General features: G+C 41.2%; 1 protein-coding gene across 3 annotated transcripts in view; it reads left to right on the top strand.

Moving 5' to 3' along the window:
- Positions 1-8,640: 8,640 nt before the first annotated feature.
- ACADL (acyl-CoA dehydrogenase long chain) overlaps positions 8,641-25,362 on the top strand; it is a 51,004-nt gene continuing 34,282 nt past the window's right edge. For 2 of the 3 annotated variants that reach the window (XR_009599422.1, XM_027965149.3), the window contains exons 1-5: positions 8,641-8,786; positions 18,092-18,247; positions 19,296-19,433; positions 22,493-22,657; positions 22,976-23,042. Coding sequence is in view for 2 of the 3 variants with exons in the window: in XM_027965149.3 (XP_027820950.1) it covers positions 8,710-8,786; positions 18,092-18,247; positions 19,296-19,433; positions 22,493-22,657; positions 22,976-23,042 (603 nt within the window). In the remaining variant the exon portion in view is untranslated. The remainder of the gene's footprint in view (positions 8,787-18,091; positions 18,248-19,295; positions 19,434-22,492; positions 22,658-22,975; positions 23,043-25,362) is intronic. The other variant, XM_027965150.3, reaches the window with a different exon arrangement.

Below are 25,362 nucleotides of genomic sequence, written 5' to 3'. Positions count from 1 at the left end.
AACATATGGAGGGTGAACAACACACTTCTGAATAACCAACAAATCACAGAAGAAATCAAAAAAGAAATCAAAATATGCATAGAAACTAATGAAAATGAAAACAGAACAACCCAAAACCTGTGGGACACTATAAAAGCAATGCTAAGAGGAAAGTTCATAGCAATACAGGCATACCTCAAGAAACAAGAAAAACGTCAAATAAATAACCTAACTCTACACCTAAAGCAACTAGAAAAGGAAGAATGGAGAATCCCAGAGTTAGTAGAAGGAAAGAAATCTTAAAAATTAGGGCAGAAATAAATGCAAAAGAAACAAAAGAGACCATAGCAAAAATCCACAAAGCCAAAAGCTGGTTCTTTGAAAGGATAAATAAAATTGACAAACCATTAGCCAGACTCATCAAGAAGCAAAGAGAGGAAAATCAAATCAATAAAATTAGAAATGAAAATGGAGAGATCACAACAGACAACACAGAAATACAAAGGATCATAAGAGACTACTATCAGCAGTTATATGCCAATAAAATGGACAACGTGGAAGAAATGGACAAATTCTTAGAAAAGTACAATTTTCCAAAACTGAACCAGGAAGAAATAGAAAATCTTAACAGACCCATCACAAGCACGGAAATTGAAACTGTAATCAGAAATCTTCCAGCAAACAAAAGCCCAGGTCCAGACGGCTTCACAGCTGAATTCTACCAAAAATTTCGAGAAGAGCTAACACCTATCCTCCTCAAACTCTTCCAGAAAAGTGCAGAGGAAGGTAAACTTCAAACTCATTCTATGAGGCCACCATCACCCTAATACCAAAACCTGACAAAGATACTACAAAAAAAGAAAACTACAGGCCAATATCACTGATGAATATAGATGCAAAAATCCTCAACAAAATTCTAGCAATCAGAATCCAACAACACATTAAAAAGATCATACACCATGACCAAGTGGGCTTTCTCCCAGGGATGCAAGGATTCTTCAATATCCACAAATCAATCAATGTAATTCACCACATTAACAAATTGAAAAATAAAAACCAGATGATTATCTCAATAGATGCAGAGAAGGCCTTTGACAAAATTCAACATCCATTTATGATAAAAACTCTCCAGAAAGCAGGAATAGAAGGAACATACCTCAACATAATAAAAGCTATATATGACAAACCCACAGCAAACATTATCCTCAATGGTGAAAAATTGAAAGCATTTCCCCTAAAGTCAGGAACAAGACAAGGGTGCCCACTTTCACCGCTACTATTCAACATAGTTTTGGAAGTTTTGGCCACAGCAATCAGAGCAGAAAAAGAAATAAAAGGAATCCAAATTGGAAAAGAAGAAGTAAAACTTTCACTGTTCGCAGATGACACTATCCTCTACATAGAAAACCCTAAAGACTCCACAAGAAAATTACTAGAGCTAATCAATGAATATAGTAAAGTTTCAGGATATAAAATCAACACGCAGAAATCCCTTGCATTCCTATACACTAATAATAAGAAAGTAGAAAAAGAAATTAAGGAAACAATTCCATTCACCATTGCAACGAAAAGAATAAAATACTTAGGAATATATCTACCTAAAGAAACTAAAGACCTATACATAGAAAACTATAAAACACTGATGAAAGAAATCAAAGAGGACACTAATAGATGGAGAAATATACCATGTTCATGGATTGGAAGAATCAATATAGTGAAAATGAGTATACTACCCAAAGCAATTTACAAATTCAATGCAATCCCTATTAAGCTACCAGCCATATTTTTCACAGAACTAGAACAAATAATTTCAAGATTTGTATGGAAATACAAAAACCCTCGAATAGCCAAAGCAATCTTGAGAAAGAAGAATGGAACTGGAGGAATCAACTTGCCTGACTTCAGGCTCTACTACAAAGCCACAGTCATCAAGACAGTATGGTACTGGCACAAAGACAGACATATAGATCAATGGAACAAAATAGAAAGCCCAGAGATAAATCCACACACACATGGACACCTTATATTTGACAAAGGAGGCAAGAATGTACAATGGAGTAAAGACAATCTCTTTAACAAGTGGTGCTGGGAAAACTGGTCAACCACTTGTAAAAGAATGAAACTAGATCACTTTCTAACACCATACACAAAAATAAACTCAAAATGGATTAAAGATCTAAACGTAAGACCAGAAACTATAAAACTCCTAGAGGAGAATATAGGCAAAACACTCTCCGACATAAATCACAGCAGGATCCTCTATGATCCACCTCCCAGAATACTGGAAATAAAAGCAAAAATAAACAAATGGGATATAATTAAAATTAAAAGCTTCTGCACAACAAAGGAAAATATAAGCAAAGTGAAAAGACAGCCTTCTGAATGGGAGAAAATAATAGCAAATGAAGCAACTGACAAACAACTAATCTCAAAAATATACAAGCAACTTATGCAGCTCAATTCCAGAAAAATAAACGACCCAATCAAAAAATGGGCCAAAGAACTAAATAGACATTTCTCCAAAGAAGACATACGGATGGCTAACAAACACATGAAAAGATGCTCAACATCACTCATTATTAGAGAAATGCAAATCAAAACCACAATGAGGTACCACTTCACACCAGTCAGAATGTCTGCGATCCAAAAATCTGCAAGCAATAAATGCTGGAGAGGGTGTGGAGAAAAGGGAACCCTCCTACACTGTTGGTGGGAATGCAAACTAGTACAGACACTTTGGAGAACAGTGTGGAGATTCCTTAAAAAATTGCAAATAGAACTACCTTATGACCCAGCAATCCCACTGCTGGGCATACACACCAAGGAAACCAGAATTGAAAGAGACAAATGCACCCCAATGTTCATCGCAGCACTGTTTATAATAGCCAGGACATGGAAACAACCTAGATGTCCATCAGCAGATGAATGGATAAGAAAGCTGTGGTACATATACACAATGGAGTATTACTCAGCCATTAAAAAGAATTCATTTGAATCAGTTCTAATGAGATGGATGAAACTGGAGCCGATTATACAGAGTGAAGTAAGCCAGAAAGAAAAACACTAATACAGTATACTAACGCATATATATGGAATTTAGAAAGATGCCAATGACGACCCTGTATGCAAGACAGCAAAAAAGACACAGATGTGTATAACGGACTTTTTGGACTCAGAGGGAGAGGGTGGGATGATTTGGGAGAATGGCATTGTAACATGTATACTATCATGTAAGAATCGAATCGCCAGTCTATGTCTGACGCAGCATGCTTGGGGCTGGTACACGGTGATGACCCAGAGAGATGTTATGGGGAGGGAGATGGGTGGGGGGTTCATGTTTGGGAACGCATGTACACCCGTGGTTGATTCATGTCAATGTATGGTAAAACCAATACAGTACTGTAAATTAAAATAAAGGAAAAAAATAAAAATAAAAGAATGATATAGGACAAGACATAAACCAAATGGGTCCAAGATGGTGGGCAAGTGAACTTCCACTGTTGTAGCCACACACACCAGAAAACAAACTCACTCAGAAGGACAGTACAGACTGTCAAGTGCAGTTTATTACACTGGCGGGCCCAAGGCAGAGTCTCCTTGGGGGCCGAGGACCCCAACCAGTTTCTGTGAAAACCTTATATACCCTAAGTGTACATGCACAAACCACCTCCCCAAATTCCTTGAAACTTGCACAAACAAAGAGGGAGAGATACAATCATAATAAACCCATAACTTCTGTGTCATGAGCTTAAATAGTTAAACAATTGGTCATTTATCAATAGGCCCAAGGTCACCCTCCAAAAAGCACAACAAAATGTATGACCCTGTCCGGTGACAGGGGTAATTAGTGTGTTTTGCTTTAGACAGTGGATAAATCTGGGTACAGGTTCTGAAACTCTTTTGTCCAGAGGAGGTCTGTTCTTTCATTGGTATGTCGTTTCCATAGACACTGAGCACAAAGTTCATAGTCCACTGGGAGGGTGACCATGAGTGCAGCTTATGTAGGTCAGGCCTAAGATGGAGTCCAGATCCCTCAGTTTCCTTCTTCATTTCTCCCTTTTGATGTTCTTAATTTGCATGATGAGCATCATTTATTGATATGTACTGTACCCTAGTTCTTCAGCTGTCAATATGGGAGAAGGACATCAGTCTCCGGGTTACAAAATTTACAATACATTGTAGAACAAAAGGTCCGCAAAGCAGAAACTGAACTCGCTCAGTCGTGTCCGACTCTTTGTGACCCCATGGATTGTAGCCTACCAGGTTTCTCCGTCCATGGGATTTTCCAGGCAAGAGTACTAGAGTGAGTTGCCGATTCCTTCTCCAGGGGATCTTCCCGACCCAGAGATCGAACCTCAGTCTCCCACATTGTAGGCAGACACTTTTACCATCTGAGTCACCAGGGAAGTCACAAAGCAAAATCATTCAGTTCAGTTCAGTCGTGTCCAACTCTTTGCGACCCCATGAATCACAGCACGCCAGGCCTCCCTGTCCATCACCAACTCCTGGAGTTCACTCAGACTCGTGTCCATCAAGTCAGTGATGCCATCCAGCCATCTCATCCTCTGTCATCCCCTTCTTCTCCTGCCTCCAATCCCTCCCAGCATCAGGATCTTTTCCAATGAGTCAACTCTTCCCATGAGGTGGTCAAAGTACTGGAATTTCAGCTTTAGCATCATTCCTCAAAGAACACCCAGGACTGATCTCCTTTAGAATGGACTGGTTGGATCTCCTTGCAGTCCAAGGGACTCTCAAGAGTCTTCTCCAACACCACAGTTCAAAAGCATAAATTCTTCGGTGCTCAGCTTTCTTCACAGTCCAACTCTCACATCCATACATGACCACTGGAAAAACCTTAGCCTTGACTAGACAGACCTTTGTTGGCAATGTAATGTCTCTGCTTTTCAATATGTTATCTAGGTTGGTCATAACTTTCCTTCCAAAGAGTAAGTGTCTTTTAATTTCATGGCTGCAATCACCATCTGCAGTGATTTTGGAGTCCCAAAAAATAAAGTCTGACACTGTTTTGCCATCTCTTTGCCAAGAAGTGATGGGACCAGATGCCATGATCTTAGTTTTCTGAATGTTGAGCTTTAAGCCAACTTTTTCACTCTCCACTTTCACTTTCATCAAGAGGCTTTTAGTTCCTCTTCACTTTCTGCCATAAGGGTGGTGTCATCTGCATATCTGAGGTTATTGATATTTCTCCCGCCAATCTTGATTCCAGCTTGTGCTTCTATCAGCATTTGTCATGATGTTCTCTGCATATCATTTAAAAAAGCAGGGTGACAATATACAGCCTTGACATACTCCTTTTCCTGTTTGGAACCAGTCTGTTGTTCCATGTCCAGTTCTAACTGTGGCTTCCTGACTGGCATACAGGTTTCTCAAGAGGCAGGTATTCCCATCTCTTTCAGAATTTTCCACAGTTTATTGTGATCCACACAGTCGAAGGCTTTGGCGTAGTCTTTAAGCAGAAATAGATGTTTTTCTGGAACTCTCTTGCTTTTCCATGATCCAGCGGATGTTGGCAATTTGATCTCTGGTTCCTCTGCCTTTTCAACACCAGCTTGAACATCAGGAAGTTCACAGTTCACATATTGCTGAAGCCTGGCTTGGAGAATTTTGAGCATTACTTTACTAACATGTGAGATAAATGCAAGTGTGCAGTAATTTGAGCATTCTTTGGCATTGCCTTTCATTGGGATTGGAATGAAGACTGACCTTTTCCAGTTCTGTGCCACAGCTGAGTTTTCCAAACTTGGTGGCATATTGAATGCAGCACTTTGACAGCATCATCTTTCAGGATTTGAAATAGCTCTACTGGAATTTCATCACCTCCACTAGCTTTGTTCATAGTGATGCTTTCTAAGGCCCACTTGACTTCACATTCCAGGATGTCTGGTTCTAGGTGAGTGATCACACCATTGTGATTATCTTGGTCGTGAAGGTCTTTTTTGTACAGTTCTTCTGTGTATTCTTGCCACCTCTCCTTAATATCTTCTGCTTCTGTTAGGTCCATACCATTTCTGTCCTTTATCGAGCCCATTGTTGCATGAAATGTGCCCTTGGTATCTCTATAATTTTCTTGAAGAGATCTCTAGACTTTCCCATTCTGTTGTTTTCCTCTGTTTCTTTGCATTGATTGCTGAGGAAGGCTTTCTTATCTCTCCTTGCTATTCTTTGGAACTCCGCATTCAGATACTTATATCTTTCCTTTTCTCCTCTGCTTTTCGCTTCTCTTCTTTTCACAGCTATTTGTAAGGCCTCCCCAGACAGCCATTTTGCTTTCTTGTATTTCTTTTCCATGGGGATGGTCTTGATCCCTGTCTCCTGTACAATGTCACGAACCTCCATCCATAGTTCACCAGGCACTCTATCTATCAGATCTAGTCCCTTAAATCTATTTCTCACTTCCACTGTATAATCATAAGGGATTTGATTTAGGTCATACCTGAATAGTCTAGTGGTTTTCCCTACTTTCTTCACTTTAAGTCTGAATTTGGCAATAAAGAGTTCATGATCTAAGCCACAATCAGCTCCTGGTCTTGTTTTTGGGGACTGTATAGAGCTTCTCCATCTTTGGCTGCAAAGAATATAATCAACCTGCTTTCAGTGTTGACCATCTGGTGATGTCCATGTGTATGGTCCCATCACTTCATGGGAAATAGATGGGGAAACAGTGGAAACAGTGTCAGACTTTACTTTGGGGGGCTCCAAAATCACTGCAGATGGTGATTTCAGCCATGAAATTAAAAGGCGCTTACTCCTTGGAAGGGAAGTTACAACCAACCTAGATAGCATATTGAAAAGCAGAGATATTACTTTGCCAACAAAGGTCCGTCTAGTCAAGGCTATGGTTTTTCCAGTGGTCATGTATGGATGTGACAGTTGGACTGTGAAGAAAGCTGAGCACCGAAGAATTGATGCTTTTGAACTGTGGTGTTGGAGAAGACTCTTGAGAGTCCCTTGGACTGAAAGGAGATCCAAACTGTCCATCCTAAAGAAGATCAGTCCTGGGTGTTCATTGGAAGGACTGATGCTGAGGCTGAAACTCCAATATTTTGGCCACCTCATGGGAAGAGTTGACTCATTGGAAAAGACCCTGATGCTGGGAGGGATTAGGGGCAGGAGGAGAAGGGGATGACAGAGGATGAGATGGCTGGATGGCATCACCGACTCAATGGACATGAGTTTGAGTGAACTCTAGGAGCTGGTGATGAACAGGGAAGCCTGGAATGCTGTGATTCATGGGGTTGCAAAGAGTTGGACATGACTGAGCATTTGAACTGAACTGAACTGAACTGAACTGATGTGAAGTAAATCAGTCTGCAATGTTAGAAAACAAACTTCATGGAACTGTACGGAGGTTCCTTAAAAAACTGAAAATAGAACTACCATATGATCCAGCAATTCTACTCCTGGGCATACATCAGAGAAAATCTTAATGCATAAGAATACATGCACCCCAATGTTCATTGAGGCATTAGTCACAATAGCCACGCTATGGAAATAACCTAAATATCCATCCACAGAGGAGTGGGTATTGAAGATGTGGCATATATATACAATGGAAGATTATTCAACCATAAAAGAGTGAAATGATGCCATTTGCAGCAACATGGATGGACCTAGAGATTATCATGCTAAGTGAAATCAGAGAAAGACAAATACCATGATTATTGTTTATATGTGGAGTACCAAAATGATACAAATGAAGAACTTTCTTACAAAAGGGAAATAGACTCACAAATGTAGAAAACAAACTTACCAGAGAATAAAGGGAAGGGAAGGATAAATTGGGAGATTGATGTTGACACAGACACACTACTACATATAAAATAGGTGAGTTTTGGAAAACAAAAAATAAATAAAATCGATAACTAATAAGGCCCACTATATACAACCTGGAACTCTACTCTGTAATGACCTATATGAGAAAAGAATTTTTAAACGAGTGGATACATGTATATGTATAATTAATTCACTTTGCTATGCAGCAGAAACACAGCCTTGTAAATCAACTATACCCAAATAAAATGTTTTAAAAATGAAATATAAGGTACACAAATTTTGAACTGGTATGTTGTGTACTAGCCTGGAGGACAACCCACGCCAGTATTCTTGCCTGGAGAATCCCATGGACAGAGGCACCTGGCGGGCTACAGTCCATAGCGTCGCAAAGGGTCAGACAGGACTGAAGCGACTTAGCACGCAGGCACGTTGTGCACCTGACACTAATACTGTAAATCAACTACTTCAATTAAAAAATTATAATAATAAGGGTAAAAACTCCTAAAAAGGAAAAGAAAAGGTACTCCACGTAAGTTTGTGAGTTTGTGTTTGGGTGTATTCCTGAGGCTCCAGAAGTTACAGCGGTTCCTCAAAGCGGTTCAGAACAGTTGCTTAGACACACAACTCCGCAGGAAGAAGTAACAATTTCCGGCTTGGAGTCTTTCCTTTGGTAAGATTCCAGGGGCGGGGCGGGGGAGTGTGTCCCAACGCTGCTCGACCGGTCACCACCGCAGGCACTGGGGATAGGAGATCGCAGACACCACTCCGGAATACGCTCAGGGTGCAGGTATCAGGGAGGCTGCGCAAAGCTTTTCGGGCGGGACTGCCCCGGGGGAAGGTTCAGGGATAGTCCCTTGGGCCGGCCCTGGCCCTGCGCGCTCTGAGTCCCGAGGAGACGTGTCCGTTGCCCCTCCGGCAGCCCTCGCTGTCCCAGCCATGGCCACGCGCCTCCTCCGCGGGACCCTGCGCCTGTGGGGTGGCCGCGCTGCACCGTGCCTGCCACCGGCCTCGAGGTGAGTGCCGGCTGAGCTCCAGCTAGTCCGGCCCCGGGGCTGCAGGGCCGGGCGACCACCCGCACACCACTCCTGGGGGCTGGAAACCCGGCGGCCGCGCTCTCGGGGCCGGCGGTCTCGCCACCAGGGGCTGTGGCTGAGCTGTGGGGGCGAAAGTGGGCGGGAGAAGAGACTGGACCTTGCCCCTGGACTCCCAGAACCTGGTGGGACCCACGGCGGTTAGCAGGGCGGGCGCCGGCCTAGCAACCTCAAAGGGAGCACAGCCAAAGACGGCGGGAGGCGCGGGGGGATCCCCCAATACTCCTGTGGCTCCAGTCTAGCCCGTCTGAATCCGAGGGCCGCAACTGGCACTGTGAGTCTGCGTTTCCTAGAGTTCTTACGAAGCGTCGACGCACGCTCGGTCACAGTTGGCAAGAGTTCGAGGCGTGACGTCTGATCCAATTAGATCTGTGCCAGAAGGCACAGCCAACTTGTGAACTTGTGAGGGGGACTTTCACTGCCTCCCAGATCTCTAGAAAAGAAAGCACATGCAGCGATGCTGGCCTAGAGAAGACACCCCAGGACAGGAAAAGACCTGGTGATGGCCGCATTAGATAAGGAAATTAACATAAGACTTAACAAATCCTTTAGTAAGTTAAATGCAGGGGAATTAATGGAGAAAGTTTCTAAGTGACCAAAAGCTTCCAGTACCGGCTGACACCTCAAATACAGTCATTGGATAAATAAACTGGAAGCACTTGTTTACTTATTCATTCCCTATGTAAAAAAAGTGACACGATGAATAAATCAACTTATGGCGGCATTATGGCGCAGTGGTGAAGAATCCGGCCTGCCAGTGCATGGAGTGGCAGAGAATCAGATGGGACTGCACACAAACACAAGATGCTGTGGAAATGGAAACAAATTTCCTGCTGCTCCTGGGGAGGGCTGGGAAGGCTTCATGGAGGAGTAACTTTACTTTTCGATACACATACTTTTCTAAGCTCTCCCCCAAACTTCATAAGACAGTGATGCTCAAAGTTTTGGATTTTAAGCTTTGTTGTTTAGTCGCTAAGTCTGTCAGATTCTTTGTGACCCCAGGGACTAGCCTGCTGGGCTCCCCTGTCCATGGGATTTCTCTGGCTACAATACTGGGGTGGGTTGCCATTTTCATCTTTAGGGCATCTTCCCCACCCAGGGACTGAACCCAGATCTCCTGCTTGGCAGGCAGATTCTTTACCACTGAGCCACCTGCAAAGCCTGCTGTGAAAATGAGAGGGCCTCAAAGATCTTTTGTTTACCTCAGTGTTATCTATGGACATTGATGTCAACAGATATCTACAAAACTGGGAAATATCTTTTTAATGTACCAAAAATCTTTATTCTCACATCTGATATCGAATCTGTGGCTGCAAGTAATATGTCACAATTTTGAGAATAAAATGTCCCATTGTCTTCATTCTTTGGAAGTCTTCAGTCACAAAATTACACCTTATTTTCATAGCAAGATAAGGGAATTAGGTTGGAAGGGGATTAAGGAGTTACACTGATGATAAAAGGGGAGCACTTTTCTGAGCATTGCTTCTTGGCCTTTTGGCTAAGATCAAGTGGTGGCTCAGACGGAAAGCGTCTGTCTACAATGTGGGAGACCTGGGTTCGATCCCTGGGTCGGGAAGTTCCCTGGAGAAGGAAGTGGCAACCCACTCCGGTACTCTTGCCTAGAAAGTCCCATGGACGGAGGAGCCTGGTGTCCATGGGGTCGCAAAGAGTTGGACATGACTGAGCGACTTCACTTTTCACATCCTTTCAGATTAGTTTACAGAAGTAGTGACAGAACCATGATTTCAGTGAAAATCAACGTAAGTTATACCTTAAAAAAAAAAAATCAGTTCAGAAATACTAGGTATTAGACAAGCATGCAAAATTCAAAAATGTGAAATTTTACAAATATTTAGTTCACATAAAATAGCTCATTACATGTTAACATAAATAACATTTTTACAAAAAGCAACTTTTCCACAAAGAAAAAAGTGAAAAGAGTGACATTGTTTTGCATTTTTATAGATCGCTTAAAATCTGGCTTAATAGAAGACAGTCTGATTTTCTTTTTCTTTTTTTAAACTTTTTATTTTATATTGGCATATAGCCAATTAGCAATATTATGATAGTTTCAGGTGGACAGCAAAGGGACTTAGCCATACATATACATGTATCCATTCTCCTCCAAACTTCTCTCCCATATCAGTCAATCAGTTCAGTCGCTCAGTCATATCTGACTCTTTGGGACCCCATGGACTGCAGCACACCAGGCTTTCCTGCCCATCACCAACTCCTGGAACTTGTTCAAACGCATGTCCATTGAGTCAGTGATGCCATCCAACCATCTCATCCTTTGTCTCCCCCTTCTCCTCCTGCCTTCAATCTTTCCCAGCATCAGGGTCTTTTCCAGTGAGTCAGTTCTTCACATCAGGTGGCCAAAGTATTGGAACTTCAGCTTCAGCATCAGTCCTTCCAATGAATATTCAGGACTGATTTTCTTTAGGATTGACTGGTTTGATCTTGCAGTCCAAGGGACTCTCAAGAGTCTTCTCCAACACCACAGTTCAAAAGCCCCTCCCATATAGACTGCCTCTAACGCTGAGCAGAGTTCCCTGTGCTATGTATGGCAGGTCCTTGTTGGTTATCCATTTAAAATATAGCAGTCTACATATTGATCACAAACTCCCTGCCTATCCCTTCCCCCATCCTTCCCCCAAACATTCCCCTTCCTAAGTTTCTTCTCTTAAGTCTGTAAATTAAGATTGCCTGATTTTCCTACCTGCTTTTCATTGTCTATTGTGATGTTGTTTTGGTTGAATGGATGGGAAGAATGAGCTTCCCAGGTGGTGCTAGTGGCTAAGAACCTGCCTGCCAAAGCAGGAGATGTAAGAGACACAGGTTCGATTCCTGAGTCGGGCAGATCCTCTGGAGAAGGGCGTGGCAACCCATTCCAGTATTCTTGCCTAGAGAATCCCATGAACAGAGGAACCTGGAAGGCTACAGTCTATAGAATCACATGGAGTTGGACACCACTGAAGCAACTTAATACACACATAGGAAGAATATTGGAACAAAGAGGACCCGAGGGACCCTCTAAGTAGGTCAGAGGCTCTAGTTTTATTATAACAGGTGTCGACCAGAAAATACAGTCACAGTCCGAAAGAGAGTTATTTTATGTGGTGGAAATGTTTAGGACTCCAAGCCTGGGAGACAGCCTCTCAGAAGCTCTGAGAAAACTGCTCCAAGGAGGCAGGAGTCAGGCTATATACAAGTTTGCAACAAAGACAGACGGCAGTCTGAACATCAAAGATCAGGTATCAAATTAAGGAATTTAGCATTCTGTGTATGGGAAGAGGCAAGCCTCTGGGCTCAGTGAATTCATCCCTTCATATGCACCTCAGCCTTCTGGGGCCAGTCCTGTTTCCTGTTCGCCTTACTTCTTGCATTCCCCCAGCTCCTCAGCAGTCACTGTGGGGGGATGGCAGCATCTGCTGGATCTCAATTTGGGGAGCTCTCTTTCACTTTTGGAGGCCAGAAATCGCCGATGGCTGTGACATTTCTTGTTGATTAATATGGCAGGAGATATTTTCATTTCACACAGGCTTCTTAAACTTTAACGTGCATGTGAATCATTTAGGATAAAATATTAAAATACAGTTAGGCCTGAACAGCATGTGTTTGAACTTCGAGGGCACACTTACATGAGAATTTTTTTCAGTAGTAAACACTACAGTACTACACAGTCTTTGGTTGCTTGAATCTGAGGATGCAGAACTGTGCTCTGGAGGAATCTCAGTAATGGAGAGCTGACGATGGGGTACACGTGGACTGTGTGAAGGTTGGGTGTCCCTCACTCCTATGTTGTTCACAGGTCAAGTATGCTGACTGATTCAATAGGCCTTGGATGAGGCCTGAAATTATGTATTTATCACCAGCTCCCAAGCTGAAGGTACTGGTGGAGACTGTCTCCCTTCTTTTATAATGTAAATGAGGCTTAAAAAAATTATGATAATAATAATTAGAGCCTAGCCGTTAGATTAGAGGCAGTTTAATGCATTAGGAAAACAATGAACAATTTATTTAGTACATATTTCCTGGTTTTTGTGGGGAGAAAAGGGGCCAATATATTTAGTACTGGTCCCTTGGTCTTGGAAAAAAATGAATATTCCAAAAACTTACGGGCCAGGTGTTTTGATTTTCTTCCCCCTGCATATTCTGTTTTGAAAACTTTTGACTGATCTGAAAGTACACTTTGTTCTTTGTAAGTGTCCCTGAACATATTCTTGGTGCTTTCTGGCACTTCTGTCACTTTCTGTCACTAGTAATATATACTAGGACACTTTGTACTAGTATACTAGTACACTAATGTGTACTCGTAAGTGTACCTGAAAGTACTCTTTTTTCTTTCTGGCACTTCTGTCACTTTCCTGTGTCTTAGTGTGTTTTATTTAGAAATGTTCCAAAGATTTCCTTTACGTTACATGGTATATAAAATTTTAAGATCCAGAAAGACCCAAATATAAATTCCACTCTATTATTTAGTAATCATGCTGACAAATGATTCAGTGTCTTCAAGTCTCAGTACCCTAGTCTCAGCACATTATTTCCCTTGAGGAAAAATCCCAAGTATGGACCAAAACATTATGTATTATAAAGAAATTGGAACCAATCCTTTCAGTAGAAAATGAAGTAGATTTTATTCTCTCTATTGCTGTAATATTACAGTGGTGTGCAAGACCTTTGCTTACTATTGTATCCCAAGTTGTCTGAATGGTTCCTATTGCCTGAATGGTACATATTACACACCCAGAAAGTATTTGCTGGCTATATTAATAAATAAGCTATTGAAAATGATGCTTTGGAAGACAAAGTAGCAAACTAGAAAAATATCAGTGAACATAAACAGCAGACCAGGTATAACAATTGTACTATTAAATGTTCTCAACTAAAGGTTATCGCTTAAAAGATATCTCAGATTGTATTAACAAATAAGCCTCAACTAAGAGCCACTTGCTTATAATCAGTTCAGTTCAGTTCAGTCGCTCAGTCGTGTCCGACTCTTTGCGACCCCATGAATCACAGCACGCCAGGCCTCCCTGTCCATCACCAACTCCCGGAGTTCACTCAGATTCACATCCATCGAGTCCGTGATGCCATCCAGCCATCTCATCCTCTGTCATCCCCTTCCCCTCCTGCCCCTATCGCTCCCAGCATCAAAGTCTTTTCCAATGAGTCAACTCTTCACATGAGGTGGCCAAAGTACTGGAGTTTCAGTATCATTCCTTCCAAAGAAATCCCAGGGCTGATCTTCAGAATGGACTGGTTGGATCTCCTTGCAGTCCAAGGCACTCTCAAGAGTCTTCTCCAACACCACACTTCAAAAGCATCAATTCCTCGGCACTCAGCTTTCTTCACAGTCCAATTCTCACATCCATACATGACCACAGGAAAAACCATAGCCTTGACTAGACGGACCTTAGTCGGCAAAGTAATGTCTCTGCTTTTGAATATACTATCTAGGTTGGTCATAACTTTTCTTCCAAGGAGTAAGCGTCTTTTAATTTCATGGCTGCAATCACCATCTGCAGTGATTTTGGAGCCCCCAAAAATAAACTCTGACACTGTTTCCACTGTTTCCCCATCTATTTCCCATGAAGTGATGGGACTGGATGCCATGATCTTCGTTTTCTGAATGTTGAGCTTTAAGCCAACTTTTTCAATCTCCTCTTTCACTTTCATCAAGAGGATTTTTAGTTCCTCTTCACTTTCTGCCATAAGGGTGGTATCATCTGCATACCTGAGGTTATTGATATTTCTCCCGCCAATCTTGATTCCAGCTTGTGTTTCCTCCAGTCCAGCGTTCCTCATGATGTATTCTGTGTAAAAGTTAAATAAGCAGGGTGACAATATACAGCCTTTACGTACTCCTTTTCCTATTTGGAACCAGTCTGTTGTTCCATGTCCAGTTCTAACTGTTGCTTCCTAACCTGCATACAGATTTCTTAAGAGGCAGGTCAGGTGGTCTGGTATTCCCATCTCTTTCAGAATTTTCCAGTCATTATGATCCACACAGTCAAAGGCTTTGGCATAGTCAATAAAGCAGAAATAGATGTTTTTCTGGAACTCTCTTGCTTTTTCCATGGTCCAGCGGATGTTGGCAATTTGATTTCTGGTTCCTCTGCCTTTTCTAAAACCAGCTTGAACATCAGGATGTTCACGGTTCATGTATTGCTAAAGCCTGGCTTGGAGAATTTTGAGCATTACTTTACTAGCATGTGAGATGAGTGCAATTGTGCAGTAGTTTGAGCATTCTTTGGCATTGCCTTTCTTTGGGATTGGAATGAGCACTGACCTTTTCCAGTCCTGTGGCCACTGCTGAGTTTTCCAAATTTGCTGGCATATTGAGTGCAGCACTTTCACAGCATCATCTTTCAGGATTTGAAATAGCTCTACTGGAATTCCATCATTTCTACTAGCTTTGTTCGTAGTGATGCTTTCTAAGACCCGCTTGACTTCACATTCCAGGATGTCTGACTCTAGATGAGTGATCACACCATCGTGATTATCTGGGTCATGAAGATCTTTTTTGTACAGTTCTTCTGTGTATTCTTGCCACCTCTTCTTAATATCTTCTGCTTCTGTTAGGTCCATATCATTTCTGTCCTTTATCGAGCCCATCTTTGCATGAAATGTTTCCTTGGTATCTCTAATTTTCTTGAAGAGATCTCTAGTCTTTCCCATTCTGTTCTTATAATAGGTAAGCCTAAAGCAAAATGACACAATATACATATTAGTGTATTAATCAGCACAGACTTCCATAACCAAATGCTGTAGACTAGGTGGTTTAAACAACAGAAATCTATTCCTCATAATTCTAGTGGCTGAATAGTCCAAAATCAAGATACTGGCCAGTTCATTTCCTGGTCAGAGCCATCTTCCTGGCCCGTTGTTGTTCAGTCATTCAGTCATGTCCGACTCTTTGCAACCCCATGGACTGCAGCATGCCAGGCTTCCCTGTCCTTCACCATCTCCCGGAGCTGGCTCAAACTCATGTGCGTTGAGTCAGTGATGCAGTCCAACCATCTCACCCTCTGTCGTCCCCTTCTCCTCCTGCCTTCAGTCTTTCCCAGCATCAGGGTCTTTTCCAGTGAGTTGGCTGTTTGCATCAGGTGGCCAAAGTATTGGAGCTTTAGCTCAGCATCAGTCCTTCTAATGAATATTCAGGACTGATTTCCTTTAGGATGGACTGGTTTGATCTCCTTGCAGTCCAAGGGACTCTCAAGAGTCTTCTTCAACACCACTGTTCAAAAACATCACTCCTTTGGCACTCAGCCTTCTTTATGGTCCAACTTATGAATCTCTGTCCATAGTTCTTCAGGCACTCTGTCTATTAGATCTAATTCCTTGAATCTATTTGTCACTTCCACTGTATAATGATAAGGAATTTTATTTGGGTCATATCCGAATGGCCTAGTAGTTTTCCCTATTTTCTTCAATTTAAGTCTGAATTTTGCAATAAGGAGTTCATGATCTGAGCCACAGTCAGCTCCTGGTTGTTTTTGCTCACTGTATAGAGCTTCTTCATCTTCAGCTGCAAGGTCTATAATCAATCTGATTTCAGTATTGACCTGATTTCCTGGCCTATAGACAGCCCCCTTCTCCCTTTGTCCTCACTAGACCTTTCCTATGTGCACACAGAACTGTATCTCTCTCTTCTCCTTCTTACAATGTAAGTCTAGCTTCTTGGCTTAGATTCCAGCTTTAGGACCTCATTGAACTGTAATTACCTCCTCAAAGCCATATCTCCAAATACCATTACATTGGGAGTTTGAGCTTCAACATATGAATTGGGTTGAAGGGAGGGAAGCGAGTGCAATTTAGTCCATTGCATTTCAGTTCATTGCATTAAGCAAAGACAAAAATAGCCCACTTCAGGGGAAAAAAAGAAATGCCTAATTGCCAATAAAGAAGACTTAGTCTTTTCTGGACTAAGAAGAAGAGGAAGAAAGAGGAAAAGGAAGGAAAGGATAGGATCAGATCAGAGTCTAAATAAGGAAGAGAGAAATCCAAAACAGTATCATGCAAAACAGAAAAATACTTTTGGACAATATTCAAATATACGATAAAAAGTTTTTTTAGATGTGAGCTCAAAAGGTACAAAGTGATACACAGAGTTTTGAAATCTTTTTAGGTGTACCCCTAAGGAGAGGGGAGATCTGAATTCAGACCATTTAACAAAAAGGAACTACAGAGATGTCTTTTTTGAAGCCTGGTATGGGGCACTGCAGGGAGATGAAAGGCCAGTTTCCAAAGATCTTGAATAATTCTGGACTAATCCCTACAGAGACTAGTGGGCATTGTGATATCGCTTTACAGTTAGGTTGTAATGTAGCAATAAAAATCAACACGATCCTGCTGATGTATGGCAAAAACCATCACAGTATTGTAAAGTAATTATCCTCCAATTAAAATTAATTAATCAATTAAAAAATCATCACAGTTTGCATGTTATATACCTGCCATTTGAAATTGTATAATTCTGGATAAAATATTGATGGGGATTACATTATTTTAAATACTGTACATTACATGAAAACATATCAATATTATTCTTCCTGACTGGCATAGGAGATTCCACATATAAGTGATGGCTCAGATGGTGGGGAATCTGCCTGCAATGTGGGAGACCCAGGTTCGATCCCTGGGTTAGGAAGATCCCCTGGAGAAGAGAACGGCTAGTGGCTCCAGGATTCTTGCATGGAGAATCCCATGGAGAGAGTAGCCTGGCAGACCATGGAGTCGTGCAGAGTCAGACACCACTGAGCAACTGACTACATGATAATCATTATTCTATTGTACTATTTGAATTTTACATTATTCAGTTGACATCACGTAAATTTTACATTCTTTAATCAGTATCACATGACAGTGCTCATCTACCTCAGCTCACACATGTGATTAGTTCTAGGCACGATGTCCTCTTTATGGATTTGGAAGTAAAGTTTATATTGAATCAGGGTAAGCTACTTGTTAACCTCATCCAATGGAAGCAGATCCTAAAGTGGTTCTGCTCAAATCTGAACCAGTTTGTATGATTTCAGACTCTCTACTTGTCTCTAAAGTGCCTCGGGGGTGGGGTGGGGGGATGAGGGGGTGGGGGTGGAGGGGAGTCAGAATTTTTTCCATGTTATCCTATAGAATTAATTTTCCATATTGTTCGATGACGTTAATTTGGATGTGAAGAGTAACCTTTGACTGAATTTTCTTAATGTGTTTGTATTTTTAAGATGTTCTCATTCTGGAGGTGAAGAACGTCTAGAAACTTCTTCTGCTAAAAAATTAACAGATATAGGAACTAGAAGAATCTTCTCTTTACAGCATGACATTTTCCGGGAAAGTGTAAGGAAGTTTTTTCAAGAAGAAGTGATTCCTTTTCATGCAGAGTAAGTGGCACACTTTATTTTAAAGTAATACACATTAAATTCTGTAAACATCATTAAAAAAATAATAAAGTAATACACATTAGAAGTCCAAGAAGGACTGTCTTCTAGAATGCTCTTTGTTGTTTCATAGAAACAGTACTGTGTTCAGTGCTTTGTTAACATTTTTACCACTGTTCAATATAATAGTGTAAGGTTACGGGATTCTTCAACTAGTTCAAGAGCTTTCCTGGTAGCTCAGCAGGTAAAAATCCCTCCTGCCAATGTAAGAGACTCAGGTTCAATGGATGCCCATTCCAGTATTCTTGCCTGGAGAACTGCATGGACAGAGGACCTTAGTGAACTAACTGTAAGCAACCCATCCGTGGTGTTGCAAAGAGTTGGACACAACGGAGCAGATATGCATGCATAAACTAGTTCAAAGCTTCTTAAATGAATTTTTAAATGCACAATTAAAAAATATATGTTAAGGGGCTCTCCTGGTGGTCCAGTGGTTAAGACTTCATCTCCCAATGCAGGGGGTGCTGGTTCGATCCCTGGCTAAGGAGCTAGGATCCCGCATGCCTTGTGGCCAAAGGACCAAAACATAAAACAGAAGCAATATTATAACAAACTCAACAAAGACTTTTAAAAATTAAAGCTATTTATTTGTTGACCTAAGACAAGTTGATTGCCTGTTATTTCTCTAGCAAAGAAAAAAATTCAGGATCAGCAGAGAATTGCAGTTCAGGGTCTGCAACCACGGTGATCTGTGTGCAAGCCCCCCCAAAGCAAGGAAAGGAGAATATATTCATAGAGAGGAAAAGGAAGTTGGGAGGACTGGGATAAACACAGAGTCCATGCCGTTTCAGTGGCTGAGCCCTTGCTGGGAAAAAGGAGTCTTTCTTATTCCTGTCGGGCCCTACTATTGTCACAGAGTGTGAGAGCATCCCCTTTATTATCTTAAATTAAGGGACCATTCCTGCTCAAAATCATTCATAAATTCAAATTGTAGCCATTTAAATAATATGAAAACACCTTTTCTGATATTAAAATGTTTTGTTATTTGCAGATGGGAGAAAGCTGGAGAAGTAAGTAGGGAGCTTTGGGAAAAAGCTGGAAAACAAGGACTGCTTGGTATCAATATTGCAGATCACCATGGTGGCATTGGGGGGGACTTGTACTCATCAGCTATTGTTTGGGAGGAGCAGTAAGTATGAAAACATTTGAAGTTGAGTCTTGTTTTGTTATCTCTCCTTTCTGAGATGATTTTAAAATGATTTCTAATCTTCTTACAAGATTGAAAATCTCCTTTTTAAGTTGATAAAGTAGTGGCTTCATTTCTAATTGACCCATGTGACTGTTTCAGAGATTTCAGTTGATAAATGAGGAAAAGATTTGAACCATCAATTCATCAAAAAAGAAATGCAAATAGCTTTTTAAATGAAAAAGTTTACCCTTTCTACCAATCAGATAGAAATTAAGTTATATCCCAGGGACAGGGGAGCCTGGTGGGCTGCCGTCTATGGGGTCGCACAGAGTCGGACACAACTGAAGCGACTTAGCAGCAGCAGCAGCAGCACCAGAGATACATCATTTTGAGTACAAAAGGTAGTCCAAATGAAAAGTCATAATACCCAGTGCTGACAAGCTTGCAGGTAAAAGTGACTCATATACTCTTGGTAGCATTATATATTGGAGCAATAAGTGCTTTGGTGATTAAAATCATGGCTACATAAAAAATGAAAATATTTCTACTCTTTGGATGCCATTTTGGGGAATTTGTCCTTAGGAAATAATTTATTAGAAAAAAAATAACAGCTATGTACAAACATCATTGCCTTGTTAGATTATAATCCCCCAAATTTGGAAGCAATCTAAGTATATGGCAGTGGGAGAATGAATAAGGATATCTGTGCCATGACCACAGCTGTATTCAGTTAGTTCAGTCACTCAGTCATGTCCTACTCTTTGTGACCCCATGGACTGCAGCATGCCAGGCTTCCCTGTCCATCACACACTCCCAGAGTTTACTCAAACTCATGTCCATTGAGTCGGTGATGCCATCCAGCCATCTTATCCTCTGTCATCCCCTTCTTCTTCTGCCTTCAATTTTTCCCAGCATCAGGGTCTTTTCCAATGAGTCAGATCTTCACATCAGGTGGCCAAAGTATTGGAGTTTCAGCTTCAGCATCAGTCCTTCCAATGAATATTCAGGACTGATCTCCTGCAAGGATGTACCTCCCTGGTGGCTCAGATGGTAAAGCATCTGTCTACAATGTGGGAAACCCGGGTTCGATCCCTGGGTTGGGAAGATCCTCTGGAAAAGGAAATGGCAATCCACTCCAGGACTATTGTCTGGAAAATCCCATGGGCAGAGGAGCCTGGTAGGCTACAGTCCATGGGGTCGTAAAGAGTCGGACACAACTGAGCGACTTCACTTCACTTCACTTCACTTCACTTCTTCACTTCACTTCACTTCTTCACTTCACTTCACTTATCTCCTGCAAGGATCACCTTGCAGTCCAAAGGACTCTCAAGAGTCTTCTCCAACACCACAGTTCAAAAGCATCAATTCTTCATCTCTCAGCTTTCTTTATACTACAACTCTCACATCCATACATGACCACTGGAAAAACCGTAGCCTTGACTAGATGGACCTTTGTTGGCAAAGTAATGTCTCTGCTTTTTAATATGCTATCTAGGTTGGTCATAACTTTTCTTCCAAGGAGCAAGCGTCTTTTAATTTCATGGTTGCAATCACCATCTGCAGTGATTTTGGAGCCCCCCAAAATAAAGTCAGTCACTGTTTCCACTGTTTCGCAGTCTATTTTCCATGAAGTGAGGGACCCTGATGCCATGATCTTAGTTTTCTGTATGTTGAGCTTTAAGCCAAATTTTTCACTCTCCTCTTTCACTTTCATCAAGAGGCTCTTTAATTTTTCTTCGCTTTCTGCTGTAACTGTAGTGTCATTTGCATATCTGAGGTTATTTATATTTCTCCCAGCAATCTTGATTCCAGCTTGTGCTTTATCCAGCCCAGCATTTCTCATGATGTACTCTGCGTATAAGTTAAATAAGCAGGGTAACAGTATAGAGCCTTGATGTACTCCTTTCCCAATTTGGAACCAGTCTGTTGTTCCATGTCCAGTTCTAATACAGCTGTATTAGAAATACATATATCCTTATGGCAAAGGTCATTTGCTAAAATGAATATAATTACTATGTTTAGGGTAATACAGTTGTAGGTGGTAAATTTTTTTTAATTATCTTTTAATTCATTAAATAAGTGATTATTGAGCTCTGCTAGGGCACTGTTATTATGTTAGAGCCAAAAATTAAAAGGTTAGCAAAAACAAAGAGAGAAAACCTTCAGGAACTTCATGGTTTTGTGAGGAGACAAGCTATCAGCACATAATGTGATAAGGGTTTGGTACTGCCCTTTGAACAACTATTTCCTGGCCACTGGCTGCCAGAAACATATTGAAGTGGATGATGAATGAAGACTTCAACAAAAACTTCATACCTTTTGTGAGAAATGTATGGCCACAGACACTGACACTCTAGGTGAAGGGTTATGTGGTCCAAGTCGGTAGGAATGACAAACAGGGTTTCCCATGAAGCAAGGTGTCTTGACCCATGACCAAGTCGGCCTGCTGCTGAGTGAGGGGCATTCCTGGTATAGACTGAGGAAGACCAGGGGAAGAAAGAGCACATCTGTATGGGTTTGCATTGTGGATGCCAATCTAAATGTTCTCGATATGGTCATTGAAAATAGGGAGAAGGGTATTCCTGGACTCACTGTTGTGCCTCATCCCCTAGGGCCCAAAAGAGCTAGCAGAATCCGAAAACTTTTTCGTCTCTTTAAAGAAGATGATGCCCACCCGTATGTTGTGAGAAAGCCTCTAAACAAAGAAGGTTAGAGACCCAGGACCAGAACACCCAAGATTCAGTGCCTGTTACTCCCCGTGTTCTACAACACAACCATCGGCATATTGCTCTGGAGAAACAGCAAACTAAGAAAAAGAAGGGAGAGGTTACAGAATATGATAAACTTTTGGCCAAGAGAATGAAGGAGGCCAAAGTAAAATGCCAGGAACAGTTTGCCCAGAGATGTTCTAAGAGTAACAAATGAATAAGATCAGACATAAAAAAAAAAAAAAGACCTTCTAGTACTTGTTGTTTTCTAATTAAGAATCAGAGGAACTAAAAAGAGAAAAAAATAACTGTGTTGTGCTTTAAATTGTCTTCTCTTTTTTCCTTTCTAAGAGCATATTCAAATTGTACAGGCCCAGGTTTTAGTCTTCATTCAGATATCGTCATGCCCTATATTACAAAGTATGGTTCAGAAGAACAGATTAAGCACTTCATCCCCAAGATGGTTGCAGGGAAATGTATTGGTGCCATAGCAATGACAGAGCCTGGGGCTGGAAGGTAAATCAACTTTTGGTTGGTTTTGAAATCTCAGAAGCAAGGCCCTAACCACAAATATGAATGAGTATAGATCTTGTTATGCTCTGTAAAAATCAGGCCACTCTATGAATCTCAATCAAATATTCATTTGTATAAACAGTTTAGAATATATCAGACATGATTTTTCAGTGCATTTGTGTGAACATTCCTAATATTAGTTAAATGTCAATTTTTATAATGGTGTAGCAGTGTAAATTATCACAGTAGATACATAACAACATTTGCATAGTTTATTTTTTACCAATTAATGACTTTTTAAATCAATTATTTCAATTATAGTGATTTGCAAGGAATAAGAACAAATGCCAAAAAGGATGGAAGTGACTGGATTCTCAATGGAAGCAAGGTTTGTAAAGAATGGCTTCCATAACTCTCCTCTCTGGAGTCATGCTGTGGGTAACAAAGCCTTAAAGACTACTCATCACTGAGTCTTCTCAGATCTCTGATTCACATGGGAATTGTTTATTTGAGCTGGCACAGGAACTGAGCTGATTTGTTTTGGAGACAGTAAGAATTGTACAGCAGTCATATTACCTGGGATATATTCCTCTTCTTTGTTCTGTTTGCGTGTTCTCTCACTAATATGGAAAATGTTGTTTTAGCTTCCAGGCAGCCTTTTTCAAACCAGAAAAAGAGAAGGTGAGGCTTACTTACATTGTCCAAATAGAGGACAAACAATAGTTAATGAATTTGATGTTGATGAACGATGAGGGGAAAGACTTCTTATAAATATCAAAAAGAGTTTCAAAAGATCTTAAGAGAAAAAGTATTTTCAATAGAATTTAAAAGCCCTTCAACCTTTCTGAGCATCACATCAATCCACTGATAGAATTGGAGAGCACCTGCGATTAAAATTATAGATAGGCTCAGAAGTAAATGTATCTTTTAGAGTCTCACACCACTGATGGCAGAGGTTTTTGTTTACCTAAATGGCACCCCACTCCAGTACTTTTGCCTGGAAAATCCCATGGATGGAGGAGCCTGGTAGGCTGCAGTCCATGGGGTCGCAGAGTCGGACACGACTGAACGACTTCACTTTCACTTTTCACTTTCATGCATTGGAGAAGGAAATGGCAACCCACTCCAGTGTTCTTGCCTGGAGAATCCCAGGGACGGGGGAGCCTGGTGGGCTGCCGTCTATGGAGTGGCACAGAGTCGGACACAACTGAAGCGACTTAGCAGCAGCAAACCTGTGTCTAATATACACCCAGTAAAAATTTATTGATGACTGAGTGTTAAGTGAAGAAAAGGTATTCATTGTCTTCACTAAGGCTATCTTTCCAAAAGTTTCAAAGACTACTGAACAACTAAAATGTCTTTCAACATTTAAAAAAGTTTTATTAGGTTTTTTGTGTGTGTTTCTTTTTTTCTTTTTAAAAAATTTTTCGCTGCACCATGTGACATATGGGGTCTTAGTTTCACAACCAAAGATCACACCCATACCGCCTGCATTGGAAGCACAGAGACTTAACCACTGGACCGCCAGGGAAGACCAAAAATTTTCTTATTTGTTTTCGACTAAGACCTTTGCGTTTGCAAAATCATAAGCTTGAATGTTGTGATGCTGTTAAATTGCTCTAAAGCTTTCTAAACATCCAGTTTCTGTACTCACATCATCAAGGATTAATAACAGTTTGTGGACTGACATCAGTTTGATGAACACATTTTGAGTAGCCAAGTTCTAAAGACCATTCCATTATCTAGTTTCATAATTAATTACTTTGGTTTTGGTTGCACTGAGTCTTTGCTGCTGTGTATAGGCTTTCTCTAGTTGCAGCGAGTAGGGGCTACTCTCTAGTTGTGGTATGTCAGCTTCTTGTCGTGGTGGCTTCTCTTGTTGCAGAACATGGGCTCCAGGCATACAAGGCTTCAGTAGTTGCAGCTCCTGGGCTCCAGAATGCAGGCTCAGCAGTTGTTGTATACGGGCCTTAGTTGCCCTATGGCATGAGGAATCTTCCTGGACCAGGGATAGAACCTGTGTACCCTGCATTGCCAGGCATATTATTAACCTTTGGACCACCAGGGAAGTCCACATAGTTATTATACAGAAAAACAATCTGCAGTATCAAAAACATTGGGAAATGTGTCCTACTTCTCACTTTTTGAGAAGCTGGTACGTATCATAAACTTTTAAAAGTTGGATTATGCCTGTAAGAAAAAGGAAATTCTCTTTTTGTAGACTATCTTGAATAACTGATGTTTTTCAAATGTGTCTGCTTTCTCAGTATCTTAGTCATGTCTGACACTTTGCGAACCATGGACCATAGCCCACCAAGCTCCTCTGTCCATGGAATTTTCCAGGCAAAAATACTGGAGCAGGTTGCCATTTCCTACTCCAGGGGATTTTCCTGACCCAGGGATTGAACCTGAGTCTCCTGCATCTCTTGCACTGGCAGGCAGATTCTTTACCACTGAGCCACCTGTTAATCTGAGTTATTTTTCTAAGGATTATAATAAACAGGTGCTAATTATTAATATGATACATAACCAATTAACTCTCTGCACAGAAAGGGCTTGTTTTGGTGGAAGAGTAGGGTATTTGGTCAAAAGTGAAATGGGAACTATGTTCTCCTAAGATTCCAACTTTCTAAGTCAGCCCAATCTTCTCAGTTAGACCCTTCTGTGGGAACCACCCAGGAAAATACCTGAGATTTTCAAAAAAACTA

This window comes from Ovis aries, chromosome 2 (genome assembly GCF_016772045.2).
Source record: "Ovis aries strain OAR_USU_Benz2616 breed Rambouillet chromosome 2, ARS-UI_Ramb_v3.0, whole genome shotgun sequence".
Taxonomy (NCBI): Eukaryota; Metazoa; Chordata; class Mammalia; order Artiodactyla; family Bovidae; genus Ovis; species Ovis aries.
Note: the sequence above shows the minus strand (reverse complement) of the source record. Positions and strands in the feature narration are given on the sequence as shown.